Source organism: Lissotriton helveticus, chromosome 12 (genome assembly GCF_964261635.1).
Source record: "Lissotriton helveticus chromosome 12, aLisHel1.1, whole genome shotgun sequence".
Lineage (NCBI taxonomy): Eukaryota > Metazoa > Chordata > Amphibia > Caudata > Salamandridae > Lissotriton > Lissotriton helveticus.
This window is the reverse complement of record NC_136073.1, coordinates 908,829,083-908,848,727: the sequence shown is the minus strand read 5'-3', so window position 1 is coordinate 908,848,727 and position 19,645 is coordinate 908,829,083. Positions and strand designations below refer to the sequence as shown.

The following is a 19,645-nucleotide window of genomic DNA, read 5'->3' as shown; positions in this document are numbered from 1 at the left end:
TCAATCCACGCATCGAGAAGAAATACAGACCAGCACCTGCAGACCCTGCATACATTCGGGGACAGTTGCCACTAGACTCTCTTGTGGTCGCAAATGCCCGCAAACGGGCAAACTCCCAGACAACGGGCGAAGCTAAAAATGAAGAGGCCAGGAAAGCCTTTCACGAGGTTCAGTCAGCATATTATAAAAATATAAAATTAGCCAGGAAAGTCCACTTCTCCGCACAACTGGAGGAGGCAGGAAACTGTCCGCGTGAATTATTTAAAATTCTGCAAAATTTTATTAAACCCACAGCCACTGAAAGTACCGATGATGCTTCTCAACCACTCTGTGACGAAATTTCTGAGTTCTTCGAGGAAAAAATAAATTTGATTTATGACAAAATTTTAACCTCTAAAGGTGGGGTTACTACATCCATTCCCGAAGCTAAACCCGGCACTCAGCCCACAAACTCCCTGTTTGTCATTCCTCCCGTCACAGATCAAAATTTGGCAACCCTTATTGGCCATATGAAAACAGGCTCTCCCAGCGACCTCCTTCCTGCTAAAATGATGGCCCCTCTGATTTCCATCATAGGCCCCTCGATCCAGGCAGTTATCAACACCTCCCTGGCCAAAGGCCAAGTCCCCATGGAATGGAAGACTGCGGTAGTAAACCCAATCCGGAAGAAGGCGACCCTACCCTGGACGGATCTATCTAACCTCCGACCTATCTCTCTCTTGCCATACATCGGCAAGTTAACAGAGAAGCACGTGAACACCCACTTTTCTAACTATATCGAGACAGCGGATGGCCTAGACCCTTCACAATCTGGTTTTAGGCCCAACCATAGCACCGAATCCGCCCTACTGGCTGTCACCAATAACATCAGGATGACGCTTGACAGTGGAGGGTCGATGATTCTGGTGCTATTGGACTTATCCGCTGCCTTCGATACGGTGTCTCACGATTTGCTTCTCTGCCGTCTGAGAGAGATAGGATTGGGAGGTACTGCCCTGTCCTGGATGGAGAGCTTTCTTTCGGGTCGCTCTCAAGAAGTCAGATTGGGCTCCCATAAATCCATCGCTAGGGAGCTCACCAGGGGTGTGCCACAGGGCTCATGCCTAAGCCCCACATTGTTTAATGTGTACGTGGCCCCCCTGGCTGACTTAGTGAGATCCTTTGGGTTTATACCGGTGTCCTACGCCGATGATACCCAACTTCTGTTCCCCTTTAAGACCTTCACTCCTGCTTTACAAAGAACTTTTGCAGAAGGTATGAGGGCAGTTTCCAAATGGATGGCCAACAACTGCTTACAGTGCAACGTGACCAAAACAGAGGTTGTACTTAATGGGGAAGCAGTAACATCATGGTCCAATGAGTGGTGGCCTCTTGAACTAGGACCTGCCCCTATCCCTAACCAGACCATAAGAAATCTGGGAGTGCTATTTGACCAGTCACTGACCTTCAAAGATCATGTCAACCAGGTTGCTGGTACCTGTTTCGGGGTTATTTCTCTGCTGAGAAGGGTGTTTCCTTTCCTCCCAGATCACCACAGAAAGACCTTGGTCCAGGCTCTGGTCATCAGTAGACTAGACTACTGTAATGGCCTTCTTTTGTCAGCTAATGAAGGCCAATTTAACAAACTACAGGTGGTCCAGAATACGGCTGCGAGGTTAGTCATGAAGGCTCCATCCAGGACTCCCTCCCGCCCACTACTGATGGAACTTCACTGGTTGCCAGTGCGACTGCGGACCACATTTAAAATCTTGTGTACTATTCACAAGTGCCTGATGGGGAGAGGCCCGAAATTTCTCACTACAGCCTTCCTTCCTTATGTTCCTGGCCGCTCACTTCGATCGAGCAATCTCCAGCTTCTTAAGGTTCCAAAAATTTAAAAAACTCGCCAGGGTGGCAAGGCTTTGGCATACACAGGGCCTGTTCTTTGGAACACCCTCCCCCTCTCACTAAAGCTTAGTACTGACCACCTGTCTTTTCGAAAAACCCTGAAAACTTACCTTTTTTCCAGCATTTAATTCATTCCCCTCCCACCATCTACTAGTACTGTCCGGGCAGAGTAGCTGGTTCTTCTGTATGGCAAAGCGCAGAGATACCCCTTCGGGGGTCTATTCAGGCGCTATAGAAGCATATAAATAAAAATAAATAAAATAAGCTCCTCCCCCAGACAAGGAGTCTAAAGTGCTTGAGGCAGGGGGCAAAAGAGTAGCTGCGCAGGCTGCCAATTTCTGGCGTATTGCAAACACACAGGCGCTATTGGCACGTTATGATAGGGCGCATTACGACACCCTAGAGCAACTTTTACAACACCTGCCTACGCAGTTTCAAGAGGGTACCAAACTGCTTATAGAGGAGGGAAAACTCATCTCCAACGCAGCAATAAAGTGTGCACTTGATGCCGCAGACACAGCAGCTAGGGCTATTAACACTAGCGTCATGCTTAGACGACAAGCGTGGCTACGCATATCAGGGTTTAAACCAGACATTCAAACGACCATACTCAATCAGCCCGTCAATCCTGATAGACTGTTTGGTCCTGATGTTGACACCACCCTCGAAAAGATTAAGAAAGACAACGAAACAGCTAAGTCTATGGGGGCCCTTCAGTCGCAACAATTCCGGGGCAACACTTTTCGTCGCTCAGGTGCACGTGGAGTCACCCGAGGACAGATGGGTCAACAATCACAGTTCACTAGAGGTGGAGCACAGTCCTCGTACCCCAAGCAGAATAAAGGGGGTTATCGAGGAAACAGCACCAGAGGACGTGGCAGAGGAAACAACAACTCCCGTTCCTCTGCCCCAAACAAACAGTGACTCTCTGTCACTGCCCCCCGACCATTTAACACCTGTCGGGGGGAGACTCCAGCAGTTCCTGCCAGTCTGGACAAACATCACCACAGACAGGTGGGTATGACAACTTGTCCAGTACGGTTATTGTCTAGAGTTAAAGTCCACTCCACCCAACATTCCACCAAGGCAACGGCCTATGTCCGCAGAGTACTTGCACTTATTGCAGCAAGAAGTAGTGGTGATGCTGCAAAAAGGCGCAATCGAGCTCGTGCCAGTGTAGGAGGAAGGCACAGGGGTCTATTCCCTGTACTTCCTTATTCCAAAGAAGGACGGATCTCTCAGACCCATTCTAGATCTGCGTCCCCTCAACCTGTATATACTATCAGAACATTTCCATATGCTTACACTGCAACAGATTCTTCCCTTGCTCAACCAAGGGGACTTCTTGGCAACCTTAGACCTCAAGGATGCTTATTTCCACATACCACTACACCCGTCCCACAGAAAGTATCTCAGGTTCACTATCCAAGGCAGGCATTATCAGTTCAAAGTCCTACCCTTCGGAGTGACCACAGCCCCAAGAGTGTTTACCAAGTGTCTGGCGACGGTAGCGGCGCACCTCAGGAGGCAGAACATCCATGTCTACCCCTACCTAGACGACTGGCTCGTTCAAGCCAAGTCGGAACAACAGTGCGCCGCGGACATGTCGACTACCATTCACCTCCTTCACAATCTGGGCTTCTCGCTGAACTACCCAAAGTCGCACCTTCAACCAGCACATATCCGGCAGTTCCTAGGTGCAACGATCAACACCCTGACGGCCATGGCTCAGCCAAACAAGGTCAGGATAGACAGCATGCAGTCTCTAATCCAAAAGTTCAGACCACAACACTCGCTTCCAGCGAGAGTATTCATGCAGTTGATTGGCATGATGGCCTCCTGCATCTTCATAGTCCCTCACGCAAGGTTACATATGCGTCTGCTCCAGGAGTGCCTGGCACGACAGTGGATCCAGGCTCAAGGGACAATTGACAGACCTAGTGTTGGTTACCAGTCGGGCGTACAACTCTCTGCATTGGTGGAATCCACACAACCTTTGCAAGGGCCGACTGTTCCAAGAGCCAGTGCCACAGATTATCCTGACTACGGACGCATCTCTCCAGGGATGGGGAGCTCATCTGCTCACTTACACAGTGCAGGGACTATGGACGACGCAGCAACAGAAGATGCACATCAACTATCTAGAACTGATGGCAATCTTCATGGCGCTCAAGTCCTTCAATGTACATCTGTGCAACAAGGTAGTGTTAGTCCGGACGGACAACATGACAGCGATGTACTACATTCAAAAGCAGGGAGGCACCCACTCGCCGCAGCTGTCTCATCTGGCTCAGAGCATGTGGAAGTGGGCCATTCAGAGGAACATTTTCCTCATGGCAGAACACCTCCCGGGCAAGGACAATCAGATGGCGGACCTGCTCAGCAGGTACAGCCATCAAATGCACGAGTGGGAGTTACATCCATCAGTACTCCGCCCGTACTTCCAGCAGTGGGGTCATCCGGAGATAGACCTGTTTGCCACAAACGAAAACGCAAAATGCCAACACTTTGCCGCCAGGTTCCCTCACCCACAGTCGCAGGGGAATGCGATATGGATGAACTGGTCAGGCAAATTTGCGTACGCTTTTCCACCAGCACCTCTGATACCGCTGGTGGCAAGAAAACTAAAGCAGCACTCGATGACACTCATCCTAGTTGCTCCAACGTGGGCACGCCAAGCATGGTACACCACGTTTCTGGAACTCTCGGTGGTGCCGCATCAAAGGCTGCGCCTAACGCCCAGGCTTTTGACGCAGAACCATGGAGACATTCAGCATCCAGATCCGCAACAGCTCAACCTGGCGATCTGGCTCCTGAAGTCCTAGAGTTTGGCTACCTTCACCTACCTCCAGAATGCATGGACATCATCAAGGAGGCAAGGAAGCCGACTACCAGAGCATGCTATGCTGCAAAATGGAAGCAGTTTGTCATTTACTGTACAGCCAATAACATAAACCCGCTAGATGCATCTATCCCTAACATCATTTGCTATCTGTTACATCTTTACAAGTGCAATCTAGCGTACACTTCCATTCGGATACATCTATCCGCCATAGCAGCTTATCTTCAAAACAGGCAACATCTCTCTGTCTTCAGAGTGCCTGCCATTAAGGCCTTCCTTGAAGGTCTGAAACGAGTCATTCCCCCAAGAACACCGCCAGCTCCAGTGTGGAACCTCAATGTGGTCCTCACCAGGCTGATGGGACCACCTTTTGAGCCACTGCACTCGTGTGAACTCCAGTTCCTAACATGGAAAGTGGCTTTCCTTATTGCTATCACTTCACTGAGACGTGTCAGTGAGCTGCAAGCGCTCACAATCCAAGAGCCATTCATACAAATTCATCCAAATAGGGTGGTCCTACGTACTAACCCCAAATTCCTTCCTAAGGTGGTGTCACAGTTTCATCTCAACCAAACTATTGACTTGCCTGCATTCTTCCAAAACCCACAAACGGTGGCGGAAAGAATGCTCCATACTTTGGACGTTAGGAGGGCGTTGATGTACTATACTGACAGGACACAACACTTTAGGAAAACAAAACAACTTTTTGTTGCCTTCTCAGCACAGCACAAAGGCAACCCTATTTCCAAAGCAGGAATAGCCAGATGGATTGTTAAGTGCATCCAGATCTGCTATCAAAAGGCTAAACGCACCTTAACAATACCCCCAAGGGCGCACTCCACACGCAAATTGGGGGCATCCATGGCTTTCCTAGGGAACAGTCCTTTAGAAGACATTTGTAGAGCAGCCACATGGGTTACACCACATACCTTTACAAAACACTACTGTGTTGATGTGCATTCCAAACAGCAAGCAGCTGTTGGGCAGGCTGTTCTCAAGACACTTTTTCAGGTTTCTGCAGCTGGCACAGGCAACCGCCGCTAATGGAGGGACTGCTATATATTCTATGCAAAAGATATGAATTTAGCAGCCCACATGCCACGAACTGAATATGCTACTTACCAGTATGCATCTGTTCTTGGCATGTAGGGCTGCTAACATTCATATCGCCCACCCTCCTCCCCGGTGCCTGTCGCAGCTGCAGACATACTCTTGCATTCAATCATTAGCATGGACATCCTTTACATTTTTCACTCCATCTCTGCCACAATGGCTAAAAACAATCTGGGGATGGAGTCGATGCCCATGCGCACTGTAGTCCAGGGGAGGAGCCACCTATCTCGTGATACTTCGAAGACTCTTCCAGGACAACAATGTGCGATCATCCGGACCCAACACTAGGGACCCAACACTAGGCGGCGATCTAATGCTAAGATATGAATGTTAGCAGCCCTACATGCCAAGAACAGATGCATACTGGTAAGTAGCATATTCATTCTTAATCCAACCCCCTCTGCACCATAGAGTGAAGTGTGGCTGCTGGATTCCACTAGGACGTCATTTGGATGGTTGTTTCTACTCTGACAGTGATTCTTTTATGTTATCCCACTTTATTGTATGGTTCTAGCATCCTACTATTCGGGGTTTAGAGCAGCGTTTCAAGGATTGGTTCAAATGTGAGATTGTGCATTTAGGTGTTTTGTGGAACAGATCAAACAGCAGTGAATGTTCCGTTCACAGCTAAGATTTCAGTAGATCCAGTAAACGTTGCTGTTTCCTTTCTCTCGACAGAGTAAAAGAGCTGTGGAAGCCATACAGGCCTGCAGCGAGGCTCACAACATGGACCCCAAAAACATCTTTGTCCTTCGTGACCGCGCCGAAGCCTACATCCTCAATGAGGATTTCGAAAAAGGTAGGACTAAAGCTTTCATAAGAGCTGCAAATAGCTGCATTTGTTCTCCCGCACACTTCCTCTCTCTCACATGAAATCTACTTAAGAAGTGAAGGCATTTGTGACAAAATTCATGCTAGAATCAGGAAGTCGAGTTAAAATACACAAGTTTGACCGATAATTCAGTGGACAGGCAGGTGTGTGGAGCCTCCAATGTGCCTGGTATTCAGTCATGAGCCGGGAAAAGAGGTGGCTCTGAGAAGCAATGCAAGTATAGTGCCTCGTGGATGCCTGAAGCTCCTGGAGCCTATAGGACACAGGAATCATTTTCACAGCTTTAAATGAACCCCAATCAGGCTGCCCTTCTTCCTATATATTAGGCAGGTTTTAAACATTTCTCACCCCAAATGCTGCAATTCAGCTGTGAAATTGGCCTTCTGGAGTCTGACAGTCTACATTTAAAAAAAAAACTTATATTGGATAGGCTTCAAAAGAATGACACTGATTGTAAGGACACTGATGCTCTGTGTTTTTAAGCCTGTGGGCAAAATACATTCGAATGAAGTATTCTGGGATCCGCACACACAGCGGGCATTATTTGTATGGCTTTTATGAAGCTTCTTATGGTACAAGTATGCATTCCTGCAAGGACACTCCAGCACCACCAGGTGGCACTGCTTGGCTCCAGCCATGAGTCTGATTCTGGATGTGATGTCACCAGAGTATATCCGGCAGCAGCCACTGCGCTGAGGTGAGGCCTGTCTTTCTGCCCTTCATCGGATCGGGCTGGAGCAGGCTCTGAGGGATGGCAGTCTCAGCTTTCGACAGTGACTGGATCAACTGTCCCTCAAATGGCCCCAGGCTTCCAGCCTTGCAGACGGTGCTTGCAAGACGAGGTCCCCACTAGATCGCCACCATGACTGCGCGTGCAGTCTGGGGTGGGGTCACGATGCTGTATCCTGCAGCACGTGTTCCTCCATCCGACTGATGGCCATCAGGCATCGGGAGACCAAGTTACTTATGGCTAAAGCCCCTCCCGCCCCAAGCGTGCTCCCTCCTCCAAGGGTTCGTCACCTTTCAGGGAGCCCTCTCCTTGGAGATCTTGCAGTATCAAAATCACAAAAGGCGCCATCGGAAGCAGCAGGTGGAAGTGCCATTTAAGGGACTGTTTTTTGGGAGTTTTGCTACTTTTGCTAACACCAGGCTCTTCCTCAACATCAAGCAAACGCCAGGCATCTAAGAAGCGAGACTGGAATTCCCCAGTCCTTTAGCTCAGTTTTCTCAGGTTAAGGCCTTCTGGCTAGCGGAGCGTGGTCTTTTCTGGAGGGCTTTGCTGCCCTCTGGACTACTCCCCAAGGGAAGGAGTCCTTTCTTCTGGGCTGGCGATTCGAGGAGCTCAGACACTGTGTCTTCACAGGCATTTTCACGGACGAATCAGACAAAGTTGGAACTAATCCCAGCACACACTCCCGTTAATTCAGTTCCTCCCACAGCGGCGATTGTTAAATCGATGCCGATGCTTCCCTGAAAGTCCGCGCCAGCCATGGAGTCCGTAAGGAAAGAGGTCATCCATTGGCAAGGGAGAAAGTCCGGGCTATTTAAACTATGAAGCTTTATGTGAGCCCCCCCACTTTGTCCAAATGTTCACATACTGGAAGGAGATTTTGTTTTCAAATTGTGGTGCTTGGCTATGGCAGATAGACTAGGGATTCACAGAGGATAACGATTCAAAAGCTGGACACTTCTGCCTCCTTATAATGCTAACTCTAGGGCTCTTGGTACTTATCCATAAGGAGATCTTTGATACCCCTCTGCCTCGGCCTCATCGGGGGTCTCGTCATTCACACTCATTCTTCAGAGCGCAGTAGAGGCCTGGGAACGGACGACTTCTGTGGAAGTGAAGTGGAACATTCTGATGGGAGTCCTACAATGGGGAACCCTATCTTCCAAGGCTCACTTAGAGCCTGTAATGGCTGCCTGGGAAAAACCCTTTCCAGCAGCCCTTAGGCAATCACCAGGCGTCATAGGTCAGCTCCATGCGACCTACACTTTTAATACTCTCGCACATCACTGGAGAGTCTGGTGGTTCAGACGTCATCCTCAACAGAACCCAGATGTCTTTCCTACAGCCCTTCCAGACAGAGTCCAGGAAACTTGATGTTTTTGTGCACTGTGTTTTTGCCTTCGGCAGCTTTGGTCTACCGTGGTTTATGCTACCTGCGTTTGGTCCGCTATGTCCGTGCCTTATGGGAAATCACCATTGTTGGCGTGCCAGAGCACATGACGAAGCCAGTCTCTGATCTGGTCCGGCATGGCCTGGATGCATCAACACAGGTTCTGTAATAGGGCTTTGACTCTGTAGTCACCCTCATCTGTTCTTTGCATTTGTCTTTCTCGTTGCGTAAAGGCTCTTGCATCCACTGGCTTTTCAGGGTTGTCCAGCCTACACTCGCAGACATGCCCTATGATGGAGAACAACTCTGTAGAGAAAGCGGACTCCCCTTCCATAGAACGATTCAAGAGCACCAGGGCAATGGTCAAGCCCGGCCTCCCCTGTACAACAGCCCCACCAAAAAATATTGAAAGTTTTGCAGGTGCTACGTTGCTGTGTAGTCCCAGCAATTGCAACAGTCTCAGCTTGCCCTAGTGCCTCAGCCGACGTCCTGCTCCTTTTGATGCAGGAGTGGATCTAGACGACGTGTCAGACTGCATCAACAACAGATCTGTTTCCACCAACCTCTGCAGGGTTTGCTGCCTCAAAGCGCCCTGGTTCCTCCATGTCACAGCACCATCGTCCAGTGGGTCAGGGGGTGCGGGGAGGGGAGGGAAAGAAACTCCTGCTTTCATACCAAATGGGAGACGATCACAATGGACTGCTGGGTCTTTCAGCTGATCTTCCAGGTCTACTCCCTTTTCTTCATATACTTTGCACAAGACCACCCCTCTTTTTCCGGAGCATACTCACTGACTTGCACTGCCACCAAGTAAGCAGAGGTCTTTATCTTCGAGGAAAAAGAGCCCATTAAGTGATGCGTCAAGAAGGCAGGACCACAGGATTCTGTTCCCCTACTGCCTGTTTCCCAGGGCATATAGAGGCCTCTGGCCTCTTCTGGACCTGTTTATCCAGCAAGACAAGGTCAAAATGCTGCCCATAAGCCTGTTGCTTTGCGCTCATAAGATTGGCTGCTCTCCCTGGACGCGTCTATCTTCCAGTTTCCCCTCCTGTTCAAACGGGCAACATCGCCTCTTGTGTTTATGAAGGTGCGGGCGATCCGTGCATCATCTCTATGTAGCTTGGGAATCCATGACTTTAAGTGCTTTCAGGATTGGCTAGTGAATTCGGAGTCCTTGACACTGGTCCTGGACCATTTCCAGCAGATGGCTTTCTAGAAGCATGAGCGTTCAAAAGTCCCACCTCAATCCCACACAGAGGCTAACTTTAGTGTGGTGGTGCCAACGCAAGCTTTATGAAGGCCTTTCCTGCTCCACATGCAGTAAATTACCCACAATCCTCGACCATCCCAAGTCAAACAAGAGTATTTTTGGGTGCCTTCCTCAATACGATCAGAAACAAAGCCTATCTGCCTCAAGATGGGCAACGAAGATGGGGAAGCCACGCCCTAAATATCACCAAAAGAAAGTCGGTTTCAGTGCAGCTGTTCAAGTCTGTCCTCGGCATGATCTCCTCGGCGATAAACCAGGTCCCTCTGGCACGACGAAGAATGAGGCCCCTGCAGGAGGAGCTCCAGATGCAATGGGTCCAATCGGAAGGCTCCTTCAAAGATTTGATTAACATTACCTCAAGGATGGGGAGACACTAGTGTGATGGTGTCAAGCATCTCATCTCTCACAAGGCCTCACATTTCTGATTTCAATACCAGATTACTGCTTCACCACCGTGCCTCCCTGGAAGGCTGGGGTGGCCATTTGCAGGACCTGCAAATCCAAGGAAAAATGTTCCGCACTCCAGACGTCGATGCATATCTATCGTCTAGAGCTCAAGGCCATTTCTCTCAATCTTCAAGCCTTCCTTCCATGAATAGCAGGAGCCTCCGTGCTGGTCCATACAGACAATACAACCAGCAAGCACTACGTCAACAAGCCAGGGGGGACAAGGTGCCTAACTCTCTCAGGAGTCTCAAGACCACAGGAATTGGACAGAGTCTGCCATACTTTCTCTCTCTCTCTGGCTAGATCAGGATTGGTGCATGCATCTTTAAAAGTTCAGCTAGCCGCAATTTCAAGATACAGGTGTTCCTCTCATTCTCCCTCTCTCTGTTCGACTAGGATAGTCAAATAATTCATGAAAGGGTTGTTCATAGCTTGCCCTCCAGTAAGGTCTCTTCTCCCAGAATGGCATCGGTGTGGTTCTTTCGCAGCTCATGAAGCCTCCATTGGCGCCCGTTCACAGGGAAGATCTGACATTTCTTGTGTGGACGGTCGCTCCATTGTTGCCTCTCGCATCTACTGGAAGAGTCGGTGAAATTCAGACTTTTACAATTCAGGAACCTTTCTTATGCTTAACTGACGTTTATGCGCTTCTCAGAACAAACCCCAGGTTCTATCGCAATTTCATCTCAATGACCCTATCATACTATGCACTCCCTTTCCAGATCTGGAATCTACAGTTGAAAGGTCTCTCCACACCTAGGACTAAGCGTTGTCTCAAATGTTATCCCATCATACAAATCAAAATCTGATCAGCTGACGGTCTCTTACGGACTCTGTTATACAGTCACGAAAGCTACCACCGCGAGAAGGATCTCTGCCGTCTACAGTGTTGTCACAGCAAAGCTTGCAAACCACCCTTACCAAGAGTGAAGGCGCACTCCACCAGGGAGTATCTACCTCAGCTGCTTTGGAGGCGTCCAGCAGGAAAAGATATGCCGTGAAGCGCACCCACACGTTCACGCAGCGCTGCTGCCTAGAGTCGGCGCAGAGAAGTAATGTAGCCGTAGGACAGGCATTTTTTGCGTGATCTGTTCCAATGAGATGAGCCTCTGTAAATATGAGTGATGTGAATATATCTTTGCTAATGTATATCACAGCATTTGATGCTACATAATTGTCTCCTCCAATATAGATTATTTGCGTTAAGTTATGCATACTTGATACAATAAAAATAAAAGAGTCACTCTAAGTTATGCATACTTGTTTTTATATGTATCTATTTTTAAAGATAGGTATTTATACACTTATAGATGTGTGTTAGACTGTTACCCACCATCCTAAAGGGTACTTCTATTACTTATATATATTCACGACAAAAACTCCTTGCTATTCTGATTCAAGCATGTGAATCTATAGAAGATCCAATTCTGGAGAGACAATTAGTTACTTACCTGTAGCTGCAGTTCTCCAGTTTTGGTATCTTTCATAGATTCAAATGCGACCCACCCTCCTCCGCTGAGAGCCCCCCCTTATAGCTCGGGATTCTATCATTCCCTCTTGTACTTGAGCCTCTGAGGGACTCGGCCTCTGTTGGGAGTGTTCTAGAGGATGCTGCCGCCTGGTTGATTATAGTTCATTTGTTCCTTTTTTTTTTTAAAGGACATAGACGGGCTAGTAAACTGACTTTGTATTGCCATTATAGCCTGTGATACTATTACATACTCCTTTACAATGGTACCGTGGGACTCCCACTTCGGAGAATGATTCAAGCGTGTGAATCTATGAGAGATACCGGTCCTGGGGAACTGCAGTTACTGGTAAAAAACTAATTTTCATAGGTGTGAACAACACACAGCTTTACCTGAGAGTATCAATAAATAGTATCACGGTTCTGAAGCCTCGTCCCCCCCGACTCACATGCATGACCGTCACCTCCTTGAAACTGAACGTGCCAAAATGTATATTCCTGAACCACAAACCAGGAATATTGACACGTCTCCTGTCCTTTTCTAAGGGCTTGCATATGCCGAGAGAGTGCTTGAAAGATTCCAGTTTGTGTGACCGTAATCTGAAGCTTCCTTCTTTATTAGAAAAGGTTTTTCAGCTGTTCCTAAACTGAAGTGGGCTGCACAAGTCTGCTTCCTAAAGCTTCTCCTCTATCTTATCTTACTGAAGCCATCACTTTAGTTCTGATCTTGGACTTACTACATCACTGAATTACCAAAGCTGATGCTTTTTTGCTTCACTTCAGGAAATCAAAACCATTGCCCTGTAAATTATTCCAGCAGGCATTAGTCTTGTAGCACTTGAATGCAGGGAGCACCCGTCTCCCCATTCTTCCTAGTTCTGCGTTGACTCCTTTTGGGCCTGTTTCCAAATTGCTGCTCAGATCATTTTGGGGAATCGGCCGTCATTGACCCCACCAAGCCAGATTCATATTAGACACCCACATGAAATCGAGGATATGCTGCAACAACTTTAATGACCGTTGTACTCTTCTAGGAAGCTCAAACTTACAAAAAGAGTACCGACCCACAAAGAATAGACATTCCGAAAGCTAAATATTGAAAACATTTGATCACGCCTTGCTTACCTAAAAAAGTCTCTCCCCTCTGTTAATTTTTAAAGTATCTGTTATTTTGAACACTTTTCAGAGTGGTGTAAAGCGAAGAAAATGGCAAAATCCTTGTATCAATCCGGTCCGCCACAAGGCTGCTCCACTTTAGGAAAGAATTGAAAACTCACATGTTTAAAAACACTACAGCATTAGCCATCCACAATTCAGACTTCTCCCTTGTATGACTTTATGCTTGTGTTTGACCATGCACAGCCCTCCCCTGCCTTTTGGGTGCGTTTTTCCTTTAGAAATACCATAGATATATATATACAAGTTATGGGGCAGCCTGTTTATCAGCTCCATGCCCTCACCCGTTAACGTGTCTAACCTTGGTTACATGGCAGAACGTTCCCACTTTGAAAGTTCAGTCCCTAAAACCCACCTTAACAACCGACTGCCCTGATCCCTTATTGGTTCCCGTATTTCTTCAACCTCCCGCCAGGAATACCTACATACTATGTCATCGGTCATACAAAGCGTCCTGTCCTTTGCGCTTTAAAAATGTATCTTTATTCAAATGCAGGAATTCTGTTTAGAAATCTTCTGCGTTATTGCAAGCCGGCCTAAGTGTGTTTCTTCCGCAGCCGTTGAAGATTTCCAGGAGGCGAAGGAGTTTGACGGGGAGAACGAGGAGCTGAAGGAAGGTCTGGAGCGGGCGCAGAAGCTCCTCAAGCAGTCTCGGAAGAGAGACTACTACAAGATCCTCGGCGTCCGGAGGTCTGTTGTCAGTCTGCATGCTTTTATTTTACTTTCTGCATGTTGATCACCTAGTTTGGTGTCCGCACAGATGTTGGTTCAAATATTCATGTCTTAGCACTATAGGCCCTCGTTATTGAAATCAATCAAAAGCTTGGGGGGTGTTAGATTGGGAGGGGCCAGCATTTTTACTTCATCTTTCACAGTCATTATATCATATAAAATCTCTCAGGTGGCGTGAAAAGGTTCAAGTTAACTAATTTCAAGCCCACCAGACCAGGTGTCTCCAGTGTATTCAAAGTGGATACGTAGGACCCCTCCTTGACTATTGCTTTGGGTTTTTCTATAGTGCTCTCGGCTGCCAGATCAACTCTAAAGAAAGCCACTTCCTTTAACTTGGTAATCGATTTCAATTCTAATAGGTTTGAGTGTTTTTCACAAGGTTTCTAACATTTGCTGGGGTTTGTAATCTGTTCCAGATTTCAGCTTCTTTTAACCTGGTGCTCCGTATATCTGTGTCGTGCTGATTCTTGTTCACCTTTAAGGAAGACCCCTTAAAGAAAACTCACACTCCTAAATATTTATTGACTGTTAATAACATTCTTACCAATCACTACACTAGGTATTCAATTAAGAAAATACATATTTCAAAAGTAAAAACATATAGTAAAGAGAATTAAACACATTTTAAATGTTGACTGCAAATATTAAATCTAAAAATAATATCAAAACATACAATCGCTTCACAGTGCAGAACCCTCAAGCTTCTTAATGGCACAGCCAAAAGTTTTACTGTTCCTGCAGAAACTTAAAAGGTTGTCTCCATTCAAGCAAAGGTGAATGGCTCCCCCGCGTTCATTGCATCCCACTGTTATTTTGCAGCAACTTAGGTCACCACCAATGTCTCCTGCCCTTTTCTAAGGGCTTGCATATGCAGAGAGAGTGTTTGAAAGATTCCAGTTTGTGTCCGCATGATCTGAAGCTCCCTTCTTTATTAGAAAAAGGTTTTTCATCTGTTCCTAATCTCCACGCTCTGCAGCAGCACAAAATGGAGGCGTGTAATTGAATGTCCAATTCTCTATTCAATAGAACACTATATGACCATGCGTTCCCCATCCAGCAGCAGCTGCCTCTCCTCTCACTCATCGACGTCACGCAGGATTTGACTAGGTTCACGTTCTAAAAATACCTGATATATATACATAAATGTATGCATTTCAGAATGCCGATATGATTGACACCCTTCCCGATGAAAATATTGGAAGGGAGGACCTTGCCTGGAATGTCCCAGAGGCATTGCGATGAAGGGTCATATCTGTTCAGGGTAACTCATGTTGGGGGGAGCTCCTTCGTTTGGCCCTGTTTGTTACTTGGCAAGCCTTAGTACTCTGCTTGCCGTTATAGGAAGAGCACCTTCCACTTAGCATACCTTCCCATGCTTCCCTGTATAACCTAACATTCCTCCCAGTATAGTGCACCGTAGTCATATGTGCCCATGCGTCTGCGCCTGTGTGCCTTTGAGTCATGTCTGCTTCATCAGATAAGCCATTGGTTATCTCGGGTCCCTACCATTCCCACTACCCTCAACACCAACCCAACTTTCTAAAACAATCTTTTCGTGTTATCCACAGCAACATGTGTGACAAACACACCAAGTCACGATATTGGTGCTCATACTCTCTTGTGCTCATGAATGTGGTCGCCGCACATAAACATGCTTCCGATGTCTCTGACCTGGCACTGGACAGCCTTGACACCCTCTTCATTATGGAGACCAAACTCCCACCCCATCCTCCATAAGTTGATCGCATATGTCTGCATTATCATCCACGTCCACTCTTTCTAAACGTGTGTTGTGGCCTCAACATCATTCGCAAAGTATCTCTATTCACACTCCCCTCCGTCCACACTGGGATGCCTCTGCACACTTCACACGGTCAGCCTCCCTCACTCACCCCAATCAAATGTCCTTTCATCTTCTGCCCTCTTGGCTTCTCTGGTTCGTCTTTCTCTCCCAGCTCCAAATCTGTAAACACTTATCTTGATGACTCTAGCCTCCCAAACTCCTAAGAGACCAAAGATATGAGATACTCCCTGACGAGACTCTATCCTCTCAGTCTCCTGCGTTAAAGCATTCCATCAGAGAGTCCCCAGACCCTTCATTCAACCCAGGGGCATGGCAGCAACACCAGCCTCTTTGTAGATTCATCTGCCCCAGAGATCTGCAGGGCAGCATCTTGAAAAGCACTGCTCAGATTTAAAAATCACCTCTAACAAAGATGGCCACGCGGTATTGAAGATACTTTATTGTTAAAGCATCAGTGTCCCGCGTACCCAGGTATTTACTACTTGGTTCTTTGCTTCAAGTGAGTGACGTTGTGAAATATCCAGTGCTAGAGAAAAAAGATGGGACCGCAGTGGTCCACCATGGGTTAATTTTAGAGATTCATAGACCACCGCCTGCACCCCCGGGTGTATGTGGCACTCTCCGCTGCTGGATTCTTGGGTGGTCTGGCACAGGTGTATCGCTCATTCATTGGATTTCTCGCTACTTATATAGCCCGAAAATATGGTTGGGTTTAAAAAGTTGATTGTCTTTTTAAAGCTGCTTGATTTATATGTACCAAAGAGATCCCTAGCTTCACAAAGGGAAATAGAAATGTAAAATAAAACAGCACTTGAAGACTAGTTATGGATTGTCTATTTCCACCTGCTTAGTTACACTTAATCTGAGTATTGTCATCAAGGTGTTTGCTCTTGTTTGTGTTCTAGAAGTGCCAATAAGCAGGAAATCATTAAAGCGTACCGAAAGCTCGCACAGCAGTGGCACCCCGATAACTTCCAGACAGAGGATGAAAAGAAGGAGGCCGAGAAGAAATTCATCGACATCGCAGCCGCCAAAGAAGTCCTTACAGATCCAGGTATGGATAGAGACTGTTTGCAGCACATAGCACTACCGTGGCATGGCGAGAGTGGTAAAACTTACCTAGTTTCATTATTGTTGTTGTGTTAAGTGTGTTATTGGTGCTTACACCACAGAGAGAGCACCATGTCCTGGCTCGTATTTCATAAAGAAACCGGCTGCAGAGTAGGCAGCGATGCAGTGGTGGAGCAGCACACTTCCTTAGGATGTACATATCCTGTAGTTATTTATTTTTACAGTAAATCTTGCACCTGACAGTGGAACATTAAGATACTTTAGAATTAAACAAAAATTCGAATTGGAACAAAACCCGATGTGCCCAGCTTGTTAATGTTCTGTAAGCTCAGTTCACGGTTCTAGGCAAGCGGAACGTTTGTGGATGTCACACCACAGACTTTGAAGTGGATTCTAGCAATTAGGTGGAGCCTATCCAGGTCTTTTAAATTATGGGAAATGCGCTCAAACTTAATTAGCTTGGTGATTAGCCAAACTACTTAGTAAAGAACTGCTTCCATCTACTCCGGTGAGTACCTGGTCGATGTGTGATACCACGTAGGTCTGGACTGTGAACCAAAACTTCCTAGATCAAAGTACGGACTTCAAATCAAATGTTAATTAAAACTTGTTATCACATCCTAGCAAAACCAAAAAAAAGAGTTAATATTCAGTTAAAACACAATTTCAGTATTATAAAAGCTTTTTCAAAACTTGGTCTTTAAGCATTTAATTAGTGGTTGGCACTGCTCAAACAGGTTTCAGCTGCTTAACTACATGTTGGAGGCCTGCGTGGCTGTACAGACACATGCTTAGCATAATACGGGATGTGTGCAAGTTGTTTTTCTTTGAGGAAAGTCTTTCAAGACACGAGATATAGTGACATCTCTTTTTGCTGGTAATGCACATGGTCATCGAGTCCGTTGTTTTCTTCCGTCGTCTGGTTCGGACGTTTGCTTCTCTGCTTCGGTTCGATGTTGTCTATTCTTTACAAACTTTACCGTCAGTATTGTATTCGATCGCAACTGTTCTGTCTGTCTCATCGGTTCATCGATGTGGACCTCGCCGGGGCGGCTCGAGTAGACTGCGGCCTTCATAAGCCTTTGCCCTTCGAGGCCGTCTTCATCTTGGACGTTCCCTTCATGCCATATCCGCCCAGAGATAGAACAGACACCCTTCTGTCCTCGCTGCTACACCAAGGTCCCACGCACCAGTCTCCATCAGGTGTGTAACTTGTGTCTCTTCCCTAAACACGAAGAAGCTAGCTGCCAGGCCTGCAGTTCGTTTCGGTTGAAAAAGACACTGCGACCTCAGAGCTTGACGCCTTGAGGTGTAACGATGCAGCACCAAGGAAACACCAGATCGCTTAGGTTCCAAAGACCTTAAACTGGAGGTGTAAGCCCATCCATCCCTCGCTGACAAGTGCACCTTCTCTCACGAAAATAGCTCAGATTCAGAGATGCAGGACCTACTCCAGGGCAGCCAATGAGTACTTTGCCCCGTCTGCATTCACCCCGACCACAGCAGACTTCGCCAAAGAAGACTCTGATCGGCCAAAACTATTGTTGGACCATCACTGCCTGCGGGCCATGGTCCGCACCGACTGCCTGCTTCGAACACGCTCAGCCTCGGCTTGGCACCCAAACAAATGCACCTGCCTCATGTTCCCGAGCCGACTCCTCCATCAGAGCCGGATCCTTCGGCGTGTAAACACCACTCCCTTCAGTGTTGGAGCTGAAATCATGCTGCAAACATGCACAAACTTTCGAACCTGTGGAACCAGTGCTTCAAAGGCTACAAGAGGAGATAAACTCAAGACAGACGCATATCATGATACATCCGGACCCTGGTTGTATCATTGCGAGACCTCCTCAGTCAGAGACACAACCAGCCAAAAGGCAATTGTCATTTAAGTACGTTTTGGAAATGCCCATACCACCAAAGCACAGGAAGAAGGTGGACAAGGCCATAAGTCCTGCACACATCAGCCCTCCACCCACACCTGCTGCGCACCACGCTCACTCATCACCACCTTATATTCGACCGTCACAAGGTTCCAATCACTCCTACAGAGGAGACTGAGGGGAGGGGACGAGCTTTCCATCCATGGGACTCGTATAACGCGGAGCCACCTGCAGCTACAGAGCCAGATCTATACCCTGCTAAACCCTCCCCCCGATGGCACTACCCCCTACCATGACCAAACAGGTAGAGCTGCCATTTTCCACAAGGTTCAAGTGCATACCAAGCTTTAGGGATGACTTTTTATTTAAACCCCTTTCCTCCAGTCCACGCTTAACACAATATCTGCCAGTGCCTAAAGGCATGCTCCACCAGACGCCTGACATAGTCAGCTACCCAGTTAGTTCCAGAGTCCTCACACCCAGGGTTGACAAAAAATATAAAGCATCACCGAGCGACTCCTCCAACACCTTACTCATTGATAGATGCCGCACCACGTAAGAGGGCTGACTTTCAAACATCTGGTGAGGCACCCACCAGCAAAAGAGAGTAAAAAGGTAGCTGCCGCGGGTAAGAGGATGGCTGCCCAGTCTGCCAACCATTGGAGGATTGCGAAGCCCATCGGCCTCCTATTACACTACAATAAGGCTCACTGGCACGGAATGGAGCACATCCTCCAATGTCTCCCAGAAGAGCACAAACATGGGCATACTAAAGGGCCTCTGAGGAAAAGCAAACTTCAAATAAATACCACAATTGGCTGTGCCCTTGATGCTGCTCACACATCAGCTAGTGGCAGACATTCTATTATCCTCCTTCGGAGACATGACTGGCTTACTGTGTCAGATTTTAAACCTGAGGTTCAGCTAAACCTCTCCGCCCTTCCCATCAACTAGTAACCTTTTTGGTCCCCAGGTTGATTCCCTCCTGAAAAAAGTAGAA

The 19,645-nt window shown here is 47.4% G+C and overlaps 1 protein-coding gene across 1 annotated transcript in view; it reads left to right on the top strand.

Moving 5' to 3' along the window:
- The window catches only part of LOC144798673 (dnaJ homolog subfamily C member 3-like), a 139,869-nt gene that overhangs the window by 97,263 nt on the left and 22,961 nt on the right, over positions 1-19,645 (top strand). The window contains exons 9-11 of the mRNA XM_078669656.1: positions 6,521-6,641; positions 13,713-13,845; positions 16,597-16,745. Coding sequence (XP_078525782.1) covers positions 6,521-6,641; positions 13,713-13,845; positions 16,597-16,745 — 403 coding nt within the window. The remainder of the gene's footprint in view (positions 1-6,520; positions 6,642-13,712; positions 13,846-16,596; positions 16,746-19,645) is intronic.